A 23,270-nucleotide genomic window follows, 5' to 3' on the forward strand; every position below is an offset into this window, starting at 1 on the left:
GTAAAACGTTCACATATGAATAAAATAGGCTCCAACTGAGGCTGCCAAGTGAAAGGAGCACATTGCACCTGCATGGAATAAAAATAAATTGCATTATTGAATGTCGACTGGAAACAAGAAGGAAAAAAAGAGAGAAAATGCTATCAGGAAGCACTGTAATAAATTAACGGTTACATGGTTTGTGCAGCAGTCGGCAGAGCCAAGTTGGATTCTCAGTAAAAGACAGCGAGGGGGGTTGAGAAGGGGGAAGCGCAGCACGTGAAGGCTGGGAGTGTGTTGTCTAAGAGCCATGTGCTGAGGCCAAGCGTGTGAGTGACACAGGCCGTTCACGTCACGCTATGACTCACGCTGGGGGAGGCTCACTCTTTCACTTGCCCCACACACTCATTCACACTCACGCTCGCACAAACTCGCACAGAAATTCAAACCTAAACATAATGTGTACAAGCCTGCTTACTTGGCTAAAATGACGCAAGCAAGCTACAAACGTACAAAGCACAGAACATGCACTTAGCATAAAAAAAATAACAGTCTTTCATAGCAATAGAGCAACACAGTAAATATTGAATGAAATTAAGCACAAACTACAACAAATGCTGTGTTTCCTAAGTAGGAAGGAAAAATGCATCCATATATTGCATTTGCATTTTATCACATATATTTTTATTATAGTTATGAGGGTACATGTTTTCGGATTAGCACGAAATTAAGACCTGAAGCCATCACAAGTACACGTAGAAAAAGGTTGGCCATAAAAGAAAGCGTAAAACGACAAACAACGAATTATGGTCATACAATCTACCAGTTCAATAAATTAGATGGAGATTGTTATAACAAACTACTGTACCTCCTCATTTTGTTGAATGGAGCATATGGCACACAGATGAAAAAGTGCTACAGAAATAAAGATGACTATTAGATTACAATAATCTGATAATATAGAATATGAGACATGTTCACACAAATAAATATTGATTCTTAATTGAAATACGAAGCAGCCTATTACAATATGTCAAATGAAACTGGTGCTACTGTTTAGGTTAGCAACTGAGTGCAGCTGGGTTTTAGTTGAAATCAACCCAAACATATTTTTTTTCAAGAATATGTTCCCAGCGGGCGGCACGGTGGTCGACTGGTTAGCACATCTGCCTCACAGCTCAGAGGTCGTGGGTTCGATCCCAGCCCCGGCCTCCCTGTGTGGAGTTTGCATGTTCTCCCCGTGCCTGCGTGGGTTTCCTCCGGGTACTCCGGTTTCCTCCCACATGCATGGTAAATTGATTGGACTCTCTATATTGCCCCTAGGTGTGATTGTGAGTGCGGATGTTTGTCTCTGTGTGCCCTGCCATTGGCTGGCAACCAATTCAGGGTGTCCCCCGCCTACTGCCCGAAGACAGCTGGGATAGGCTCCAGCACGCCCCGCGACCCTTGTGAGGATAAGCGGTATCGATAATGGAAAAAAAAAAAAAAAAAGTGACAAAATAGCTGCCCCCGGAGATGGCTAAAAACAAGTGGATTAACTCTTATTCCGCAAACGCAATATCTATCAGAATGCTTTGTTTCAACTAGTGGGCTTGCATAGAACATACAGTACAGTGGTACCTCTACTTACGAAAGTCTCTTCATATGAAATTTTAAAGTTACGAAACGTCTCAACAGGAAAATATTGCCTCTAGTTACGAAAGAAATTTCAGGATACGAAAGTTAAAAGTATGGGGTGATACTCGCAGTATGGGCTGCTACTCGCAGCTCCGGAGTTTCCTGCATGCAACATACTCATAGCTGCTCTGCCATTGGCTAGCCTAGCATCTTCCTGGCATCCCATTGGCTAAGAGGGGCCTCTTCCGTATGTCTCTATGTGTGTGGATAGATAGGTAAATAGATAGATAGATGCAGCGTCCTCGTCATTCGCCCCTCGGGCCATGAGGTCTTCCGATAGTTTTACGTGAATTAGAAACGAGGAAAAGAAAAAAAGGAGAAAATCGTTTTTTTTGTTCATACAAACGAAGCAAGAGATAATAGAAAAGTATGAAAGTGGGATGCGTTTGTTTGATCTCGCCAAAGAATAAAACCGTAAGGGGTCGACAGTCGCCACGTTATTAAATCAGTTGTTTACAAAACGCCAGGCAAAAACCACTTCTGAGAGAGAACATGAACTAAAGTAGGGCAAAAAGCGGTGAGGACAGCAATTAAATGTTTATTCTTTACTCTGTTTGATTTTACATTATGCACAACTCTCATTTATTCTGCAATAATGTAATTGTAATATGTATTTGTTACATGTTTTGATGCATTTTTATGCTTGATAAAACATTTATGTCTGAATATTGAGGGGCTTGGAACGGATTAGGGCATTTACATGGAAAATGCGTCTCTACTTACAAAATTTTCTACTTAAGAAATTTCTTCCAGTACCAATTAATTTCGTAAGTAGAGGTACCACTGTATTCGTGAAAAAAATATGTTTGGGTTGACTTACTCTTTAAGTCTTTCCATGTCTTTTATAATAAAGTGTTTGAACGGAGGTACACTTACACTTACCACCCATTTTTCCTTGTGAGTGGCAAAAAGGAGAGGGCGTATCATGTGATGAATTGAGACACAGCGTCTCTTGGAGAGGAGGCCGCAGTTTGAGAAAATACAGTATACAGGTATTCATTTCAGAGCTTAATGTTGATTTAAAAAAAAGCATGTACGCACACACATACGCGTCAGTTTGAATGTGCATGCAAATGTGCAATTCCTGCATGGAAGTGGGGACTCAAATTCAACCCTTTCATGCAAATACTCAATTGTGCGTAATAGTATGGTGCAACCACTCAGTTTATGCATGTGTGCTTAGAGGACACATTTCAAATTAAAGTCCTGTTTAATTTTTCATGGTGTGTGAGGTATATGTGTGCGTGTGATTCAATACCAGTGTGACCTTCAGCTTCCTCTTCTAGGAATGGGGAAGAAGGCTGTGTTTATCAGCTATGTGCACATGCAAACAGAGCAGTGACCTGGTTTAGAAGCACATTTTACAGTCAGTGGGCACAAGTGAAACATCTACAGTATACCGAGGCTTAAAAACAAAGCATTAAATCAACACAGAAACACACACACAGAGACTCAGCTGGCTGTTTACTGTAAAAACAGCTGAACGTCTTCTTGGGAGCTGAAATGGAGGGCAGCGGCATGTCTTCAGTTTTACAAGGGAAGATTGAAAAGAGATGCGACAACAGTGTTCCTCAACTCGTTTCTGGTGTTGTTTTTATGAGGAAAAGTGTGAAGCGCCAAATTGCCCCACACCTCAGAACTAACTACTAACCAGTAGGGCTTCATGTTGTGCCTGATGAAATCCTGTTATGTGCTAACAGAGTAGAAGACGGAACTCAGGTACAATCTTACTACCACAAGACAGTGATATTGAGTTTGTGATGCACAAAAGATGAGGTAGGAATAATCTAACAGGTCTCTGACTTCTTCACTTTTAGGTCAGCAGTGGTGAGCACAATTGATTTTAATGACAGCTAAACTCCATGTCTCATCAATCTTCATTAGAGACCTGCGTGAGCAATTTCCTTTGACAAATTCAGACAAGACCTTGAAAGTCGCGTCTGCAGGGCCCACTACACCAAAGGCAAAGAGGGCATCGCTGATACAACATGCAGTTTGCACACGTGGCTGAAACTCACACACATACATAATACATGAGAAAGTGTGAGATGAGTGCAAGTGTTCTGTTTCTGCAGAAGAAATGCTGACCTGTGCATCCCAATCAAATAACACCCACATGTGGAAACCTCTGTCCCTCTACTGAGTAGACAAAAAATGTACTATAGTATGGAAGCTTATTGAATTCCCTTTTTTTTCCAGTTTTTCAAAGCATTGTTTCTGTTTAAAAAAAAATCTCTTTTGGGTGGTGGTGGTTTGTTTTTAAATAATTTTCCTCTGTTTTTCAGAATTTGTTTTCCTGTTTTTTGGAGTGATCTTTTTTTTTGTCTGAATGGTTTTTTTTTTTCAGAATTTTTTGTAATATTTTTTTTTACCCTGCTTCTTGGAAGATGTTTTCTGTTTTTCAGAATATTTTTGCTTCTGGGTTTTTTTTTTCAGTTTAATGGAATATTTCTTTTAATGGATTCTTTTTACTGTTTCTCGAAATGTTTTTCCTTTTTTTAATCTATTTATTTTTAATCACAGAAAACTAAATATTCCAAAATACAAATTAAAAAAATTCAGGAAAACGGGAAAAATATTCCATAAAACTGAATAAATACTCAGAAAAACAGAAACAAAAAAAGTTGGGGAAAAAGCACAAAAAATAAATTACTCTTATAAAATGATTTCCCCCTCACCAGTAAGAACATTCGAGAATGAGTTTGACTCGTCTTCCATCCATTTTTTTTATACCTCGTATTCTAACTAGGGTCAAAGATTGGAGCCTATACCAGCTGATTTAGGGCGAGAGGTGGGGTACCTACAGTACTAGTTGCTAGCTATATCAGAGCACGCATACAGATAAAAAGAGTCAAACTCACATTTACAACCATGGAAATTTTTTAATCTTAAAATAACCCAAGCAGCATGTTTTTGCTCAGCGAAAACCCACACAAGTAAACTTCACACAGGAAGGCCGGATTGGAACCACTAAAGTTAACTCAGATCTAGGAGGCAGACGTGCTAATGACTCAGTTACCACGCCACCGGTGTCTTAAGTAATGTTTTTTTCCATTTTGACCTTTCACCACTTTATGACCTACAGTAGCACAGGAGGCATACCAGAAGGAAAACAACATGCTACTAGTCATGTAAAACTCTTAAATAGCATTTGGTGCTACTCGTAGGTTGATAGATGATATATGCCTATTTAGTTGGGCCAAGTTGATTTACTAAGCGCAGCGCAGTAGTTACTAGTAGGGTTTAATTGCGTGTTTTTAGGCAGTACGTAGCACAAGCAGTGGAAAAGGGTTATTTAAAAAGACAGTCATTCACGTTGTACGCTAAATTGTCTTACAGGTGAGCACAAAGAGCGTAGGATATGAATTAAATAAATGGCTGGCCATATATGTTTTAGTTCATTCAGATAAAAGCAACTTCACATTAGGACGCAACATTGCATCCAAATTTTGTTTCCAAATTGAAGGCAACTATGCTCGAGTGGTGACTGCAACTAAGATGCATTGTGCCTCCAGGTGGCGGCGAGTTATCAGTACAACCGTTTGACACCCGATTGCAAGTAGGTTAAATACAACTTTTTACCACCATCTAGTGGACATTTTTCTTAAAGCGCAACAGGAAATTATCATCCATCCATCCATCGATTATCTGTACCGCTTCTCCTCACAAGGGTCGCGGGGCGTGCTGGAGCCTATCCCAGCTGTCTTTGGGCAGTAGGCGGGGGACACCCTGAACTGGTGTCGAACTGGGATCGAACACACGAACCCACGACCTCTGAACTGTGAGGCGGACGTGCTAACCAGTCGCCCACCGTGCCGCCAGGAAATTATCAGTAATCTTTTATTACAACACTGCACTTTCTATTGTTATTCAAGAAGATATATAGTCCTACCGTCCTACGATTGTTTCACTCATCGGCCACCTCATGGTAGGCTTGCACGTTCTAATATGAAAAATTTGCATCCAAATAATCCACCTTTACAAAGATGTCAATTTATAACAGTGTTTTTATTCACGGCAGTGGAGATTTGTATTTGATCCCATTTGTTTGTGTGTGCAGACAAAATGTACCTACAGCAGCAGGTGAGTGTGTGTTCTTCGTGGCGGTGAGAAAGAAAACGTTTAGACATAGTTATTCAGATTCATCCTTAAATTAGCAGTTCAACCAATTGATAAGAGCACATTAAGAAAGCAACAACCCCGTTTTAAGGACCGATGCCTGTTCAACTGTCTGACAGACCAAGATTTTAGAGGAATGATTTAACATTTGTAGCAGATTTTGTTTTGCAATTTTTTTCTATTCAAACATTTCTGCAATATCACTATATGTATTAAAAAATAGCAATGAAAGAATACAATACAGTGAATTTGAGTTCCCCAATCATGTGAACTGTGTATTTCTTTCTAAATACTCTTTCTTAGTTTTTGCCATTACGGTATTTTGCGCCTTTTCTTACCACCACTTGACATCTCATCAATCTGGATGAGGCTCATATACAAACTATTGATTTGTGTCATAAATGACATTTTCTGAATGGCTTGTTAAAGTGTTAACTACAAAATAAGTGAAGTGGTTAAACATTTCACCTATACAGCAGTGGAATTGAGAAGGTTGTTGTTTTTTTTTCAACATTGTTTATTGTTTTAGTGTTGACATTCTCTTTTAATAGACAGGATGCTTAGTAAGGAATTCAACTCTAGCAAATAGTGTCCTTATACCAGTTCTATTATGTCACACTTGTACAGTAATTTACGCACTTCTGACCCATCTCACTGGGTAATTACTGTCAGCGTCAACTTAAATCATTGAAATGATAACATGTACAACTTGTCTTCAGGCATTAGTCAACATATTTGAGCAGCATGCAGTTTCATTCAGGATAGACATAAATGAACCGCTTATGTTAAATATATTTGTTAAACAATTAGCTAAACATTTTAAATAATCTCAATATCATTAGAGAACAGTAACATTACAAATTAAGCATCCAATTTTTGGTGTCGGCTTTAAAATTGGCTACCAGTCCAGGTACCCAGTCAGCATTAATCCAAAAAAAGGTGCAATCAGAGTAGGATTGACGTGAACAACAGTGGGATTAAAACACCAAACAATGAAACATAAACACATCCATCGGTCCGGGTTCTTCTTAATAGTCTCATGCTGTAGGCACTGCATGTGCATCCCATCCTGTCCATCAAAGTCTTTATTGCTGCCATGGTTACCAAACTGGGGAATGCCAACCTTCCGGTCAGGGCTGTCATCCAAACATGCCAAATCTCTCAGCAACAGCCAAACACAAGAGTTGTGAATAACACTGTGCAGTGTTTACCAGTGTTTGTAGGCCCCATACAGTGTGCGGATACATGATGCTCTCTGGAGGGGGCTTGTTACTGTCACTAACACCCTTGGGAAAGAGGTCAAGCAATTGGATGATTAATATACGCACACCGGCCACAACATTAGGTACACCGATACAATTGAATGAGAAGCTGTATCAAAAAAATTAATAATCTACCTTCACAAAGATAAAAATGCTCTGTTTCAAGTGAAGAGGTGTTAATCTAACATATTGTTTGATGCACAGAATTATAATGAGATGTGCTTTTTATATAGTAATCGTGCCCTCATTGTAACCAAAGCATTGGAAATGTGCCATAAATATATTACTGTACCGTGCCACAGTGAAAATGTAACTCGAAAGCAGAGTCAGCTTTGTAAAGGTAGAAATGGTGTGCCTAATGAAGTGGCGAAATGTGGCTAGAACATTGCACCAGGAAGTCACAATACATCAGGTATTTTAAAGTTTAGTCCCCATTGTAGTGGGAATCATTCATAAAGTGCTTTTTTTTTTTCCATCTTCTTCAACATCTTTGCTACCGTAAGAGCTTCACATGTTCTCCTCTTTGTTACCAGCAAAAGAGGATCAAGACAGGTTACTCTTTTGCAACTGTTCAAAGTTCCACAAGTCGCCTTAGTGGTTCTATTTTGTGTAGCACCCAAGACTTGAAGTGGCTCTCAGTGGTTTTTTGTGGCCTTTGTGGAACCGACGCAGGACAAAATCAAAGTTTGCAGTGGTTGACATGGCGTAGAAGACGTTTGCTTTGTCTGGTATGAGCAACTCTGAAAACAGACACAGAATATGTCGTTATAGTTACTGATGAAAAGGACAAAATGTGATAATTACAATCATCAGACACTTCATTAGGTACAACTGCACAATTAGTGCATCATTTCCACAAGGGCAATTATTAGCCTTGATTTGGATAACCCAAAGATTGGAATCACCTCAGTGAAATGAAGCAGCTCAATTGACACTACTGTAAACACTAACCATAATTTTAAATCGACTTCACCCCACTTTGATTGACACCACTAGTGTCGTCTTTGTAGTAAAGCTCATCATACTGCAGAGTTGAATTTAATGTAGAGACTGTCTTAAAGCGTAGGTGTGTGTTCTGACCTCTCTCCTGCGAGATGACTTGTGTCAGAGTGAATTCCTGCCAGTTCATGTGATCCAGGTGATGTTTCTCTAAAACCCGCTGAATCACATGTGCAGTTTTGTCCTGGCTGGTCAACTATGAAAACACAAAGAAACACACTGGACAAAGACTTACATACAGTAGATGACGTGCATGATCCGTTTTGTGTACTCGAAACGGCAACCATGTGTGACATTTGAAATCAAATACAGTGAACCCCCGCATATTTAGGATTTGGCATTAGCAAATTCACCCTTTTGCAGATTTTTGTGGGAGAACCATATTCGGTTATGTGCTGTAAAACTCAAATTCGAGGTTTTTGCGCTCAGGCCAAAGCCATCTCTACCATAAAAATGTTTTGATGGCATCTTGGGAGCTTCACTTAGTCAGGCCATACATCGGCTTGTCTGATATTAAAAAAAAAAAAGGTGCTTTTCTGCCATCTTGTAGAATCTACAGGCAAATAAAACATTTTTGATGCGTAGCAAGGCTCACTCCGGAGGAACACTGTATGACTTGTAAGCACGATACGATTCAGTCAGACTATGAGGGCTCAAAAATGGCTGGCAAAATTTGGATACTCAGACCAAAACTCACCAAGACACTCTTGTACATGTTGCCATTGTTGTGGCCCAGGTCCACGCTGACCCTCACAATGCAGGAGTCGGCGCTTTGGCGGTTGTAGACGGGCAGAGAGGTCATGGACACAGAACGTTGGTGGTGGGAGGCCACCAAGGGCCGAGTAGTGACACTGGAAGTGGCAAAGGAGCAGAGGGAGTCCGAAGATGAACCTGAGGGAGTTTGGGAGTCTGGAGACAAGGCCGTCGACGAGCAGGGAGAGGATGATGAAGAGGAGGCGGAAGATGAAGAGAAGACCTCTGACACATTGTTGCAAGAACTGTGGAAGGACTGAGCACAGTTTCATGTATTATTATGCAGGTTATGTATATATTTATACATACATACCACTTATGCACTTCTTCAAAACCAAACATAAACATAGCAGTAAAAGCGAAGACCCCCTTTGTTGTAAACAAATTCTAACCTGACCCTTAAAGACGGAAATCAACCCAAACATATTTTTTTCAAGAAAATGTTCCCAGCAGGCCCACTAGTTGAAACACGGCATTCTGATTAATTTTGCGTTTGTGGAATATAATTTAAGCAGCAAAATGCACTTGTTTTCAGCCATCTCTGGGGGCGGCCATTTTGTCTTCTGTCGACTGAAAATGACATCACAACTGCTCACAATGACCAATCATGACTCAGATTCAGAAAACAGGTCAGCCGTCACTTCTGTCGACTGAAAATGACATCACAGTTGCTCAGGGCTCAGGTTAACGACCAATCACGGCTGACCTGTTTTCTGAAGCTGAGCTCGACAGAAGTGACAAAATGGCCGCCCGCAGAGATGGCTGAAGACGGGTGGATTAACTCTTATTCCACAAACGCAATTTATCAGAATGCCCTTTTTCAACTAGTGGGCTTCCATAGAACATATTCTTGAAAAAAATATGTTTGGGTTGACATCCACTTTAAAATATGATCGAGCAGGCCTGGGCAAAGTACGGTCGGGGCCACATTCGGACATCTCTGACCGGCCTTCACACTGACCATGAAGTCAAAGTAAAATGTCAAATATGCAGTGCTTTTATTTTGAAAGTTATACTTTTATTTTATGCGCACACATTGGACCCTAGTTATCTGGGAAGCTTGCCCGCAATGTTGCCAATTTAGCGATGTTTTTATTATGTTTAGCAATTTTCCCACCCCATCTAGCTAGAAACAATTTTTCCTCCAAAAAAGAGACAAGCAAAAATGACAACAGTGGTCCACGCGCATGGTTTACCTGCAGTCTGATGGAACAGGCAGAGTTTGGAGAGGAGAGATCTTCCAACTCAGAACCACTCGATCCTGAAGATGAAACGCTAATCTGGTCCGCTGGGAGCTTTTTGGATCCATCGCTCATTGTCAAGAGACTAAAGAAAGATCTTGCGTCAAATTATGTGGAACCTTGCAAATCTTGCATCATGGAAATATTTTTATGGGATAGTACACTGTGTGAATGAGTGTGTGTGTGTGTGGGGGGGGTTATCATACTGTCGCATGATACTCACGAGGAAAGCTTCTTAGTGAGTGTTCTGTGGGTCCAAGTGGTTGGTGAACACACATCCACTGGAGGCTCCAACTGTCTTGAAAGATCATAGCTGTAAAAATGAGATAAGACTATCAGTAATGAAGCGATATGGCACAGTGGAACATCCAATAAATACTGCCGTATCTGGGACAGGTTTTCATTTTGAAGACAAATATGTCTAATGCCACCACTAAGGAGACTGAATGATTGTGTTTTCAAGAGCAATAATAATAATAAATATCATATAATATCAATAAATATCCAGCCGACATTTTCCATAACTTGTCAGCAAATAATCACATGTAGCTTAATGACAAATTTGAGTCACATGCCTTAGGTCAGAAACGGTGAGGTCAGTAATATTATTTGGTGCTAAACAAGGTTAACATCTGCATGCTCTTCCTCATTTTTCAGCCAATTTTTACTTATTGTTTCAAATTATCGTATGTAACAATTGAAGTTCACACAAACTTCTCCTCTTGTGAGTGATGGCATTATGTTATTTGAAATTTGGTAAGAACAGTTTCCTCCAATGGACCTTTCTTGGTCAGTGAGCAGTTTATGTCCTTGCATCCAGGCAGCAATTCTGGGGTGATGAGGCAGCTCAAACTGGGCACAGGACAGTTGCAGTATGCGGATTTGTGAGAGAACCTCAAATTCCTGCGGGAACAGAATAGTTTAAGATTAGCAGAGTTAAAATGTAAAAAAAAAAAAAAAAAAAGCTCAAATGGATCCTTACTGGAACAACTATCATGTTAGCAACTTTGCATAGTATTTAACTGTTGTGGGTAAAACAAATGAACAAGAAATCGTGAGGGGGATAGCAACTCACCCTTCTCCTCTTCTCAAAGTTTATGAGTCCAGCCTGTCAAAATATTGCAATTTTACAAGGGTGTGTTTTTATTGCAATAATAAATGATTAAACTGATCATATAAATAAAACAAACATGTACAACAGCAGTGGAAAGAATATGAGCAATTGAGTCAATCATTAGTTTAATATTTGGATTACTGGACACCTTGCACACAGGTTTTCTTTCTTAAAGTGAAAGTCAACCTAAATAATTTTTTTTCAAGAATATGTTCTATGAAAGCCCACTACTTGAAACAAGGCATTCAGATAAATATTGCATTTGTGGAATAAGAGTTAATCCCCCCGTTTTTAGCCATCTCTGGGGGCGGCCATTTTGTCACTTCTGTCGACTGAAAATGACATCGCAACTACCCAGGGCTCGGGTAACGACCAATCACGGCTCAAATGGTTTCTGAAGCTGAGCCGTGATTGGTCGTTACCTGAGCAGTTGTGATGTCATTTTCAGTCGACAGAAGTGACAAAATGACCGCGCCCTGGGATGGCTAAAAAGGGGTACATTTTGCTGCTTACCTCATATTCCACAAATGCAATATTAATCAGAATGCTTTGTTTCAACTAGTGGGCCTGCTGGGAACATATTCTTGAAAAAAAATATATGTTTGGGTTGATTTCCACTTTAAACGTCATTCATGCTGCTAAATAAGAGAACAGAGCATTTTAAATAGCATATCTATTTATAGCAACTTAAATTTAAAAAATGATGAAGTATTTTTGCCCCTCTACAGAAGCGAAAGTGGAAAATTCACTTTAAGGCTTTTGCTGTAACAGCATGTATTTTTCATAAGCTATAAAAAGCAGTGTGGGACTGAGTTTGTTTTGGTTTTGTTTTTGTCGCGCTAGCTACTGACTATGTACTGTAGTTGCTCTTGGGGATAATAACCTTCAATCATCAATCATCAATCATTTCATACTTCCATGGAATGGAACACAAAATAAATGGAACAGAGCAAATGTAATAAAGTAGAGTAAACACATTTAAATCAATATCATAGCAGCTGATGCATGGTGTATACCTCAACTGTGTCTGGCAGGGCCGTGTCTAGCATGGTGAGGACGGTCAGATACGTGCCCAGGTAAGGCACCACTCCACTGGAAGTGTTCTGTTTAGAAACAACAAGTGGTTTACCAGGCTAAATTCGTTCTGTCGCTTGTAGTCAGATATATCTGTCTTTTCCATGCACACACACACACACACACAACTTTTTGATGGCCTTCGTGTCCTACTTTCATTCAAGGTATATAGGCCTGCGTTAGTCGCACTGCTGGCTCATGTTTCAGCCCAGGAGATGACTCAGAAAGCACTCTGCTCTAGTCTATTATTACTGGCCTATAATCCCGGTGGATCTGCAGCCACTTGAAACTTGTTTAGCACTGAGCGGGGCCAAAGATAGTTTTGGGTCTCTCCCATGTTGGAGGCACCACCCAAGTGATGTGAAATCATCTCTCTTGTGGAGCAGTAGAATATCAGAGTGATTTTTGCATGTGTCGTCATATTGAAAGCTAATCCTGCCGTTAGAGGTGCCATTACAACATCCTATAATGCATGACTTGATCTTCATTTCTAAAACTCTAAAAGTTGTCGCTCCGTCCCTGAGGTGTCGGGATATGAAACCGCTTGGATATTTTGGGAGAAATATTACCCATGGTCGTTTGACCTCTGCCCCATTGAAGGAGGTCATAGGGAGCTACAGTATGCTCACTTGAATTTTAGGTAAACAAAATGATCCACTGCTGTAGAAAAGTAAAATTAGGTTTAAATAGGTGCATAAATGTTTATAACATCCATGCATACAAGCATGTCAACTACAATTCCAGTTTATAACGTAAGATCTGACCTCCAAACTTTAGAGAATGGTTTTTTGGTACATATTAACTTGGAAATGCTGTCTAAGTGTTTTCCTCTAAAAGGGAAGGAGGCCACGTTCATTTTCATTAACTCATTCGCTGCCATTGACGGATTGACTTGTCTTTTCACAGTCAATCCCACGAACTTGTTTAAATTTTTTTCAATTTTTTTTTCAAACGTTAGTGTAAAAGAGGGTCTGAAAATGTCGGGCAGTGAATGAGTTAAATGCAATATGTACAAAACACCTAGTGCATAAGTATGAGCGTGCGGCCGTGACCTCGATGTAATGAGGAGTTTCTTAGTAATTGTGTTGTGCATAGATAAGGTGATCCGCAGACACATGATGCCAATTAAATTGCCTGAAGGAGACAACAGCAAAAAAAAAGAGGAACAAAGTGCTGAAACACTCACTTTTTCCAGTCAGTATTTCTGTCAACATGAACTGAAAACATGATTCTTCATAATAACTAAAAGAGAAAAATCAATATTTACCTAGCAGCAGGCAGTTTCTTAATCCAGTCATTCATTTACAGTTTACATACTGTACCAGATGTATATGGTTACATTATATTGTATGCACATTGTGCACTCTCCTCCAACACAATGCTTTTAAAAGCCTCTGTTAAGATCACTAAAGATCATCTTTCAAGGAATGTAGGTACAACAACCCAATGGACTTGCTCTGATAAACATTAACTTTAAAAATATGTAGGTAGGTCAAAATGGCTGTTCCTCTTGAACAATAGCAACATAGTTTAACAATATTTACTGTAATGAGGAAAATATGTCGATTTTCATTTATTTTGTATTCATAAAGTGTTATGCGGCATTAGTTTATTACATAGAATACATTCAATGATTTCATGAGAATGACAGGGATTGCGACAATATGATGCTTGGGGACTTTATAAACTTCGTTATGGTATTAAGAAAATGTTTTATTTTCCAAGCTATTAATAGATTTTCACTTAATATTAGTAACACGTTTGAAAAGTTATGAGAGGCCATATAGAACAGTGGAGGGGCTGAAAAAAACAATGAAATTAAAAAGTTATAGAAGATGATAATAAAGATCTATCTATCTATCACTCTCTCTCTCTGTATATCTATCTATCTATCTATCTATCTATCTATCTATCTATCTATCTATCTATCTATATATATATATATATATATATATATTCCTTACAAGCATTATTGTCAGCATTGTAAACTCATTGGAACATTGTTACTTTTGATATAGTTTAATTCTGATCATTATTACCATTTTTATTCAAATTTACTTTACTCTCTTTTTAAAATCATTTTAGAATGGTTTGAATTGGAAAAATTGAGGCACGGAGAAAATAGCAATGCTGTCATGAAATTACTTAAATGAGGACCCAACTGATATAGTGAAGTGGGGCGAAAGGGTCAATTGAGTGATGTTTTTTTTTTTTTTTTTTCCATTTTTTGGTCTCACCTCCACCAAGAGTTCTTTGTTGGTCAGAAGACAGTTTGCGTCAGGAAATGTTTCACAGAGGTTATCAAACGTAACCATGCTGTCCCTGCAAAACCACAAGTGAGTATGTCAGTATTTAGCTGTACACTGTACACCGTCGTTGAGCTGGTACTTTATAATAGCTCAGAGCACTTTAACCAAGAGCAGGCGTTATGTCACAGAGAAAAAACCATATTAAGTTAAGCTTTTATTATCCATGACATTTTACTAGCTTGGTGCAATGGTTATTGACGCCCTGTGTAATGTGGGTCATCCAAAAGCAAGTAATTTGCTGACATTGCTCTTGATGTAGGTTCACCACCCTCATTAAAATCGAATTATGATACACGACATGACATAAAGGTACTGGAGGGGACCTGCAGATTTTTCACTTTCAAGTGAATAAAAACCTGACTTTACCTGCCAACTGCAGCCCAGGACTTTCTCAGTCTGTAGACTGCATTGGACTGAAGGGCGGACAGGATTGCCTTGAGAGAGGAAAAGTTCTTCAAACGGTGACAGTCCTGCAGAAAAATACAAATGCAATTTGTTGACAGTAATAGGGTTGCATAAGGAAGGGCATCCGGCGTAAAATGCTTTGCCAAATCAATGATGCGAATCGAGCGTGCGCTTGATCCGCCGTGGCGACCCCTGAGGGGAAAAGCCGAAAGGATAACAACAACTTTCTGTATGGTGTACTGTGTATACTTTGCAGTACATCTATGGAAGTATTTACAGTGCTTCTCTTGTTTCAGCTTTTCTGCTACAAGCATTCACCCTTACTCAAATACATTCAATATCCCCCCCCCCCTCAAAATTCTGCAAACAACACGTCATAATGTCAGAGTATCTCCATTTTGCAAATGTGTTGAAAACAAACTAAGAAATCACATGGCACACTTTTTTTAGGCAGTTTTGTCCATTCCTCTTTGGAGCTTCATAAGTTTGGATGTGAAAGGTCGATTCACAGCATTTTTTTCAGGTTATCATTTTTCAGTTGTTTTTGCTCAAATTACTGTATTCTATTTTGGAATAAAGCTGTAAAATAACAAAATGTGGAAAAAGTAAAGCACTGTGAATATTTTCTGGATGCACAGTAAATGTTCGCTCACCCTCATTTAGGCATAGGCCGATTTTAGAGTTTGACGGTATGATAACCGCGAGCAAAAACATTGCGGTACCACGGTATTAAAATGACAGCTCTAAAATGACCTTTTTTTAATATTTGGGTAAATAAAAATAAAAAAATTCTATCTATTTTATTTTTAAACAAAATATAGAATATTTGGTACAGAAAAAGTGTGTACCATGTTAAGTTTAAATAAATATTAACATTCTTGTGTTTACATTTTTGTCAGTAAGTCACAGTGTCACTGGTGAAGTTTTTGTTAGTACAGACCAATGGGCTATTCATTTTGCCCTTGGGGCTAACTAGTACCACTGGCACCATTTTTTTTTTTTAAACAATGCACATTAACCAAAAGAGCATGTTTGCAGTGTCTCTTTTGTCCTGCTTCATTCCTTCTCCTCCATGTGTAACTGCTCACTCCTCCCCTCTCTGCTCACCGAGGAGAAAAAAAGTTCATTGGAGGCAATTAACTTGACTCCTCAAAAAAAGAAAGAAAGAAGAGTTTGGTATGAAACCTTGGCTTTTTAAAATCACCGTAAACCATCAAACCGGTAATCGGCCCTCTTATGACATCCTTTTTTCGCCCCACTCTTCATCTTACATTGATATCCATTCAACAAGTTGTTGGGAAGAGTAGGAAGAACATAGCACTCACTTGTGCAACTCTGATCCACTTCTCTATGATCCGAGCTCGTTGTGGTGGTGTAGGACTGGAGGTGGCACACGCAGGGCGGCAGAGCAGTGATATGATGACCAGGTTGGTAATGGCATTAAATTGCGCAATGGTGGCCCGGATGGTGGGGGACATGTTCTCCTTCTTGTCTCTTTGGGACCAGATGCAGCCCAAACACTGGTAAGGAGCCACTTTAGCAAATAAAGCCTGGGAAGTGGGAACCAATGAAACAATACATTAGCCTTTATAAAACAATACAAAATATTAAAGTTTTGAACGTTATCAAAAGGTTCATCCTTCCTTCAACAAAGTTAATAATGCTCAGTTTTGATTGACCCAGTCAGGATGAAATTAATTCAAACTTTATCTACTTTCTAATTGCTGGTGCGATTACATAGAATAAATCTTCTACACGGTGAAAGTTATTTCTAACATTTGGATTATGTCAAAATATTAGGCACATTATGAAGCTGTGCAATTCAAATTTAATTTCAAATCATTTCTAGCATTTCACCCACAAATACACAAGCTCCGTGTATTTGTCAAGATCGTCTTTGCTCACTTACAGAATCCATGCGGGTGAGTTGCTCTGCGATGGCTCTTGCTGAGAAATCCATAATGTCACCTTGATCTTGCGGGTTTTCATATCCTGAATCCTCGTCACCTGAAAGCTGCTCATGTTGTTGCCTCACACATATCTCTGAATCTGACAAATCGGGCGCAAGATAAAATGAGCATGTACTTTATGCGTAATGAAAATATAATGATTTGCTCTTTATGATGCATGGAGAAGCACCTTCTTTCTGGAACCTCCTCAGCAATTTTTCTGTTTGCCCAGCCAGCGAACAGAAATTGGGCTGACAGCGAGGTTGGTCATGCATGGCCGAGCTGATCCTAAGGTGATCCAGCAGAAGTTGCAGCCCAGAGTGCAGCGGAGGATCCCTCAAGTCCTCACTGTATTCGTCCAACCATGTCTGGACGAAGGCCAACAGAGGACTGGGGAAGCGGTGGGAAAATCATTACCTGGTAACATTAACACGTTCTGCCGGAGAAGTTAAAGACTAATGGGTACTGTATATTGCTGGTGTCTGGAGGAATCCTTGTACCTCCAAAATCATCACTTTCCAAGAGACTCCAAGAAGGCCATGTTTATTCAATCAGGCCATTGTCATTCAACACTTTAGATTGGTTAATAATTTGTCACAAAATGAATAAACAACACACACATACGAACTGACCAATAGTATAGATTTGTTTTTAAAAAAAAAAGCAAATTTGCCAAATTGTGAGATTGGAGATTCCGGCCCGATGCCAGCGATATCAAAGTGAGACTGGCCATACACAAACATCCACCTACCTGAGGTTGCATTCACTGTTTTCCAATTCTGAGGCTGCACTGTCCCTGCAGGAGGACATGAGAAATTCTATGATATTATATTTTCTCCAGGATGTTTTTTTTTTGCGTGTGTCTCACTATAAATATTACTTGTCTACATTCTACAGCAATCCTAATCCTGCACTTGAGTCATACAAACCACATTCTCAGCCTCGCAGTGCATAATTGTTGTTGTTTTGTGAGCCTTTTTCATAATGAGCACCTGCAGTTTGCTTACTTTTAGACAGGTTTTTAAAATTGATTCAGAAGCAATATCATGAGCATGCAGAGACAGAAGTTGGAGCTTTTTTCTTGTTTTTTGAGATAAATGACTGAAAAAAGTTGAATAAAGTATCTGGATTTGGAAAATGGACACATTTTATCACAGGCTCTGTTGTTTAAAAAGTGAGTCTGCTGGTTATTCCAACAAAACTCTTTTCAAAAATAAGAAACAATGGTTTAATGACTGATAATAAAAGTCCCCCTAAATCTGGCAACCCCAGTGTCACGTAGACTGCTGTTTTTTTTTAAAAGTGATTATACCTTTGGAAGATGAGCTCCAACAGCTTTTCCGTACTGGTGAAGGTTCTGTATGTGGAGAGGAAGATCCTGCCATAGTCCTGTTCCAGACAGTCGGCGTCGAGGAGGTGACTCACGAGCATTTGCAGACTGGCAGCCTTCAGACGCCGCACTTTATTGGTTCGGTACTGGACAAAAGCGCATGATGGATTCGAGCTGGGGTCGGGCGAGGAGGGGACGGGCACCCGGTGCAGCGTGATTCCGTAAACTGCCCCATCCTCAAATTCTTCACCCCACTCCTGCACTGGGTTCTATATATATTGAATAAAGGGGATGGAAATTAAAACTTGTTTTTTTTTTTCATCAGATTCATTGACTGATTGACAAAATACCTGACAGAATAATAAATTATTAAAATCGTTTGTTTGCAGCCCTATTTCATATCAACATTAGAGACAGTGCATGTGCTGAAGTGTTGATTCCAGAGTTAAGAATAACTGGAAATTTCCAAGAATCACTTAGAGGTTGAAGTGAATGTTTATGGACAAATACAGGATTAGTGAAATTTCAGGTATCTAATAACACATAGAAAGGAGACACCAAAATAATGTCTAAATGTCAGTGAGATACAATACTGTGCAAATGTCTTAGGCGATTATTAAATAAGTAGTTTCAGAAAAGCTGTAATACATTAAAAAAACAACATTATTTTGGAAAAGGTTTTCAGCATTTTGCTCGTCATATTATATCATATGTACGATCCCAAAAGTTGTACAGTGGTACCTCTACTTAGGAACGTCTCTTCATACGAAATTTTCAAGTTACGAAACGCCTTAACAGGAAAATATTGCCTCTTGTTACGAAAGAAATTTCAGGATACGAAAGGTAAAAATACAGTAAGAGCTGCTAGTCGCAGCTCCGGAGTTTCCTGAACGCAACATACTCATAGGTGCTCTGCCATTGGCTATTACCTAGCATCTTCCTAGCATCCCATTGGCTGATAGATAGAAATATATGTGGTAGATATGTCTATGCAGCGTCCTCGATATGTCTATGCAGCGTCCTCGTCAGTCGCCCCTCGGGCCAAGAGGTATTCCAATAGTTTTGCGTGAATTAGAAACGAGGAAAATAAAAAAAGGAGAATATCGTTTTTTTGTCCATACAAACAAAGCAAGAGATAATAGAAAAGTATGAAAAGGGAATGCGTTTGGTTAACCTTGCCAAAGAATATAATCGTAATGTATCGACAGTCGCCACGTTATTAAATCAGTTGTTTACAAAACGCCAGGCAAAAACACTTCTGAGAGAGAACATGAACCAAAGAGGGCAAAAAGCGATGAGGACAGCAATTAAAAGGTAAACGACCATCATTTTTATTCCTTACTCTATTCTTTGTTTTTTTACATTATGCACAACTCTAATTTATTGTGTAATTGTAACATGTATTTGTTACATGTTTTGATGCATTTTTATGCTTTATAAAACATTCATGTCTGAATATTGGGGGGGGCTTGGAACGGATTAGGGCATTTACATGGAAAACACGTCTCTACTTACAAAATGTTCTACTTAAGAAATTTCTTCCAGAACCAATTAATTTTGTAAGTAGAGGTACCACTGTAAATGGAATTCAGTGCAATTATTAGGCCTAAAATTCATGTCATCCACGATAATCAGAAAATCATAGATTTCAAGATGATCATTTTTTGCACTGAATACAGATTGACAACAGAAATAGACAATTATGAGGTTAAAGAATTGAATACAGAGAAAACAGAAAAACAAATTGGGGCCAACATGCATTATCTGTGACCTCTAAATGGATAAATCGCGCAAAATGATAGCTCACCAATACGTCACTAGAAGTACAGCAGTTAGCTTGTGGTGACCCAAGACTTATGTACAGTACGTACATAACTGTACAGCATGTGCATCATTATCATTATCATCCCTGGTGATTAGGAGAATCGTTTTGTGGGCTGTATGTCCATTGCTAACATATCATAACATCGTCTTGAAACATGCTCTATAGACACCCTGGACAATTTATGGAACAAATGGATCATTGTAACTGAGCACATTGTTCGCGTTGTGAGTGTTTCATTAAAGTATGTGCAGAACAATGACAAAGCAGTATTGGGGCATTATTTAGATTAACTCGTCAAATTATCCAATGTGAACAATAAAAATGAGCGATTTGTCAATAAGAACATAGCACGAACTAAAATGAGGTTGCTTATATTATTGTGGACATATCATGATCTAAATGATTACAGCGATGCAATAGCTTGTGTGCATAGTCGCCTCCTTTACGCCCACTTGAACACGAGTGAATTAGTAACACACTTTGGGCAACTTCGCTCACCTGAGAAACACATGAGCGTGCAGGTGATTTCTATAAAATCCTGACCTGTATTCTACAGGTTGACTAAGCCCATTCAAGCCTGCCAAAATCTGTCTTCAGCACAATCAGTGTTTTGTATTTGTGATAAAAAAAAAACGACTCATCTATTGTACTTGCAGTTCTCTCTGATTAAAATCAATTAATCAAAGGTGCTAAAAAGCGTTACATAACCCTGACACCAATAACAATTTGCGCATGACTTCAACTCATCAATGTGGTGTACACAAATCTATACAGCTACATGCAATGTTATTTACTATGTTCCACTCTGTACTGAACCCAACAAACCTAAATGCTCAATCTGTTCTTTTTTAAGACGAGAGCTGGAATTGATCTATTATCGCCATGCAAAGACTTACAAAAAGACAAAAAGTTGAGAAGAAATGCCCTGTCACAAATGCTATCACTCACACAAACACCCATTGTCCCTCGTAGAAAGTTGTTGTTTGTTTGCTGAACAGAGAGGAAACATTGTGTGATGCACTGGTAGAACGAAGCACGACTATCAGTCAAATGGAAATGCTCAAATGCTCAAAGAGGAAGTCAACCCCCCAAAATTCTTCGTAATATGTTCAATGCGTCTTTACTAGACTAAACATGGCCTTCTGATTATTATTGCGTTTGTGGAATATGAGTTAAGCGGCAAAATCCACCCGTTTTTAGCCATCTCGGCGGCGGCCATTTTGTCACTTGCTGTCGACTGAAAATGACATCACAGTTGCTCAGGGCTCAGGTAACGACCAATCACGCCTCACCTGTTTTCTGAAGCTGAGCTGTGATTGGTCGTTAGCCAAACCCAAAACATCTACAAAGCGAACCTGCAGCACTTGAGAGTTGTGGCAGGACAACTTGTGGCTGCGTCACCATGACGACGGCCTGCTCACAATGCTGAGCATTTGACAGTTTCTGGCTCAGGGCATCGCCACACTTGGAGTGACCTCTCTACTCATCTGACCTGGTTTGGTGTTTTGACTTTTTTGTTGTTGTTTTTTGTCGGAAGCTCAATGAGCGTCATCAAGAGGACCCGTTTGCAAGACGTGGATGACATCAAGATGGCTGTGAGGACGAAGCTGAGGAGGATCCCAAAAGAATGCTTCCAGGAGTGCTTGAAGGTGTGGCAGAGAAAGCTGGGGAAGTATGCTTGACTCCAGGGTGAAACTTGATTTGGATTTGAAATATATCTTTTGTGAAACCCGTCACGGAAAAAAAATTGACTGTTGAACTACATGACCTATTCTACCGCCCACACTGCTCTTCTCACCAATAATCTTCCATTTGCCCTAATTAAATCGAGTTTTTAAGGCAAGTGTCGGCATTTGACATTTTGACTCGCTGGCATCTCGGAATTTTGGCCTGTACGTGCAATTGGTGGATATTTTTAACTGAAACTTGTCAGCCAATCAGTTCCCAGAGTAGAAAATGAAATTAAAGGGTTGAGAAGAATGTTGAGAAATAATCAGGTTTGACTCTGAAGGTGTTTTTTGGCCGGATGTTCTTTCGTGATATCACAGACACACAAAAAGGGCTTTTTTTTTCCAAAACAAAAAACTCTATTTCTCCTGAACCCATCGTCCGATTTTCAAAATTGACGAGTTCTACTCAGGTTGAATAGGCCATTTCAACCAGACTCAGAATTTTGACACATTGTCATTTTTAGGAACTCTTGTCACGTTGCACCAATGTAGAAAAATTACAAATGGAGTCCACAAGCATTTGCATGTTTTAAACCCATATATAAATAAAAGTTGATTTGATATTATAGTACTATTTAAATACAAGCTGCTGGAGTTGTGTTGAGATTTATGTTGCATATGAATGCTGTGGGACGTACCTTACTTCTTTGTGCTTGTCTTGTAAAGACTTATGTAATCTGTTCCTTACTCACAGTGCACATGTACTGATGGATGGATTAAAAACTGTCAAAATATGAGTTGTAATGTGAGAGACAGTAGTTTTAAAATTGCTAATTGTGATGTTTTGACTTTAAGAATAAGCATTCACAACAATACGCTTACCCTAATTTGCCAAAATTTTAAATAAAAAAGGACATTTTGTTAATGAGCTATAACATTACAGTGCTCGTTTTTGTCTGAAATGTCTGTTAAGTCATCATCTATCTTTGGACCTGCCAGATTCATTCTGCACTACAAACTCTTTCCCAGAAGGGTCTGTTTTGTAGTTTATAACTTTGCATGACAATAAACAAAATGTCTTACCATCGTCAGCTCCCATTTTCCCATGTCGCTTCGTTTCTTACGGAGAACAACTTTCCATCTTCTCTGGTCTTGAAATTAACTTCCAATTGGCGAGACGGTCCCTTTAGGGCTGCATGCTTGTTGACGGTAAAACTTTGACAAAGTAGCTTACAGGGTCACATTACCACGTTTTATTAAAGTTATAAATACGTTAGAGAACAGTGGAGAGGGTTGCCTACATTACACGGGCGTATAAAAAAAACGCCAAAAGGGAGCGCGGTTGGTGTGGCTGGTAGGGAGTTGCCGATACCAGCCAGAAGAATCTGGAGCGAGGACTGGAAGTGGAAACACCGGTTGCGACGCGCTGCGTTTTATAGAGTGGGAGGGGCCGTATTGGTGATGAGGCGGGGTACACCCTGGTCGCCAGCCAATCGTTGCCTCTTTTTCATACCCCATCCCTAATCACAGTACTTTGCGCATGTTTCTACTGTATAGTGGACTA

General features: G+C 39.4%; 1 protein-coding gene across 1 annotated transcript; it reads right to left on the reverse strand.

Moving 5' to 3' along the window:
* Positions 1–5,765: 5,765 nt before the first annotated feature.
* Positions 5,766–23,096, reverse strand: rgl3b (ral guanine nucleotide dissociation stimulator-like 3b). The gene is made up of 16 exons (XM_086056271.1): positions 22,790–23,096; positions 18,194–18,480; positions 17,633–17,677; positions 17,072–17,271; positions 16,842–16,981; positions 16,258–16,482; positions 14,894–14,997; positions 14,456–14,540; positions 12,161–12,247; positions 11,106–11,138; positions 10,812–10,933; positions 10,254–10,343; positions 9,986–10,115; positions 8,734–9,045; positions 8,118–8,232; positions 5,766–7,777 (listed from the first exon to the last, which is right to left on the reverse strand). Exons 1-16 carry the CDS (start codon positions 22,811–22,813, stop codon positions 7,638–7,640), a joined length of 2,139 nt encoding a protein of 712 aa, XP_085912397.1. The 5' UTR covers positions 22,814–23,096; the 3' UTR covers positions 5,766–7,637.
* Between the last annotated feature and the right edge of the window lie 174 nt (positions 23,097–23,270).

This window comes from Filicampus tigris, chromosome 16 (genome assembly GCF_054856515.1).
Source record: "Filicampus tigris isolate MCC_2025a chromosome 16, RoL_Ftig_1.0, whole genome shotgun sequence".
Lineage (NCBI taxonomy): Eukaryota > Metazoa > Chordata > Actinopteri > Syngnathiformes > Syngnathidae > Filicampus > Filicampus tigris.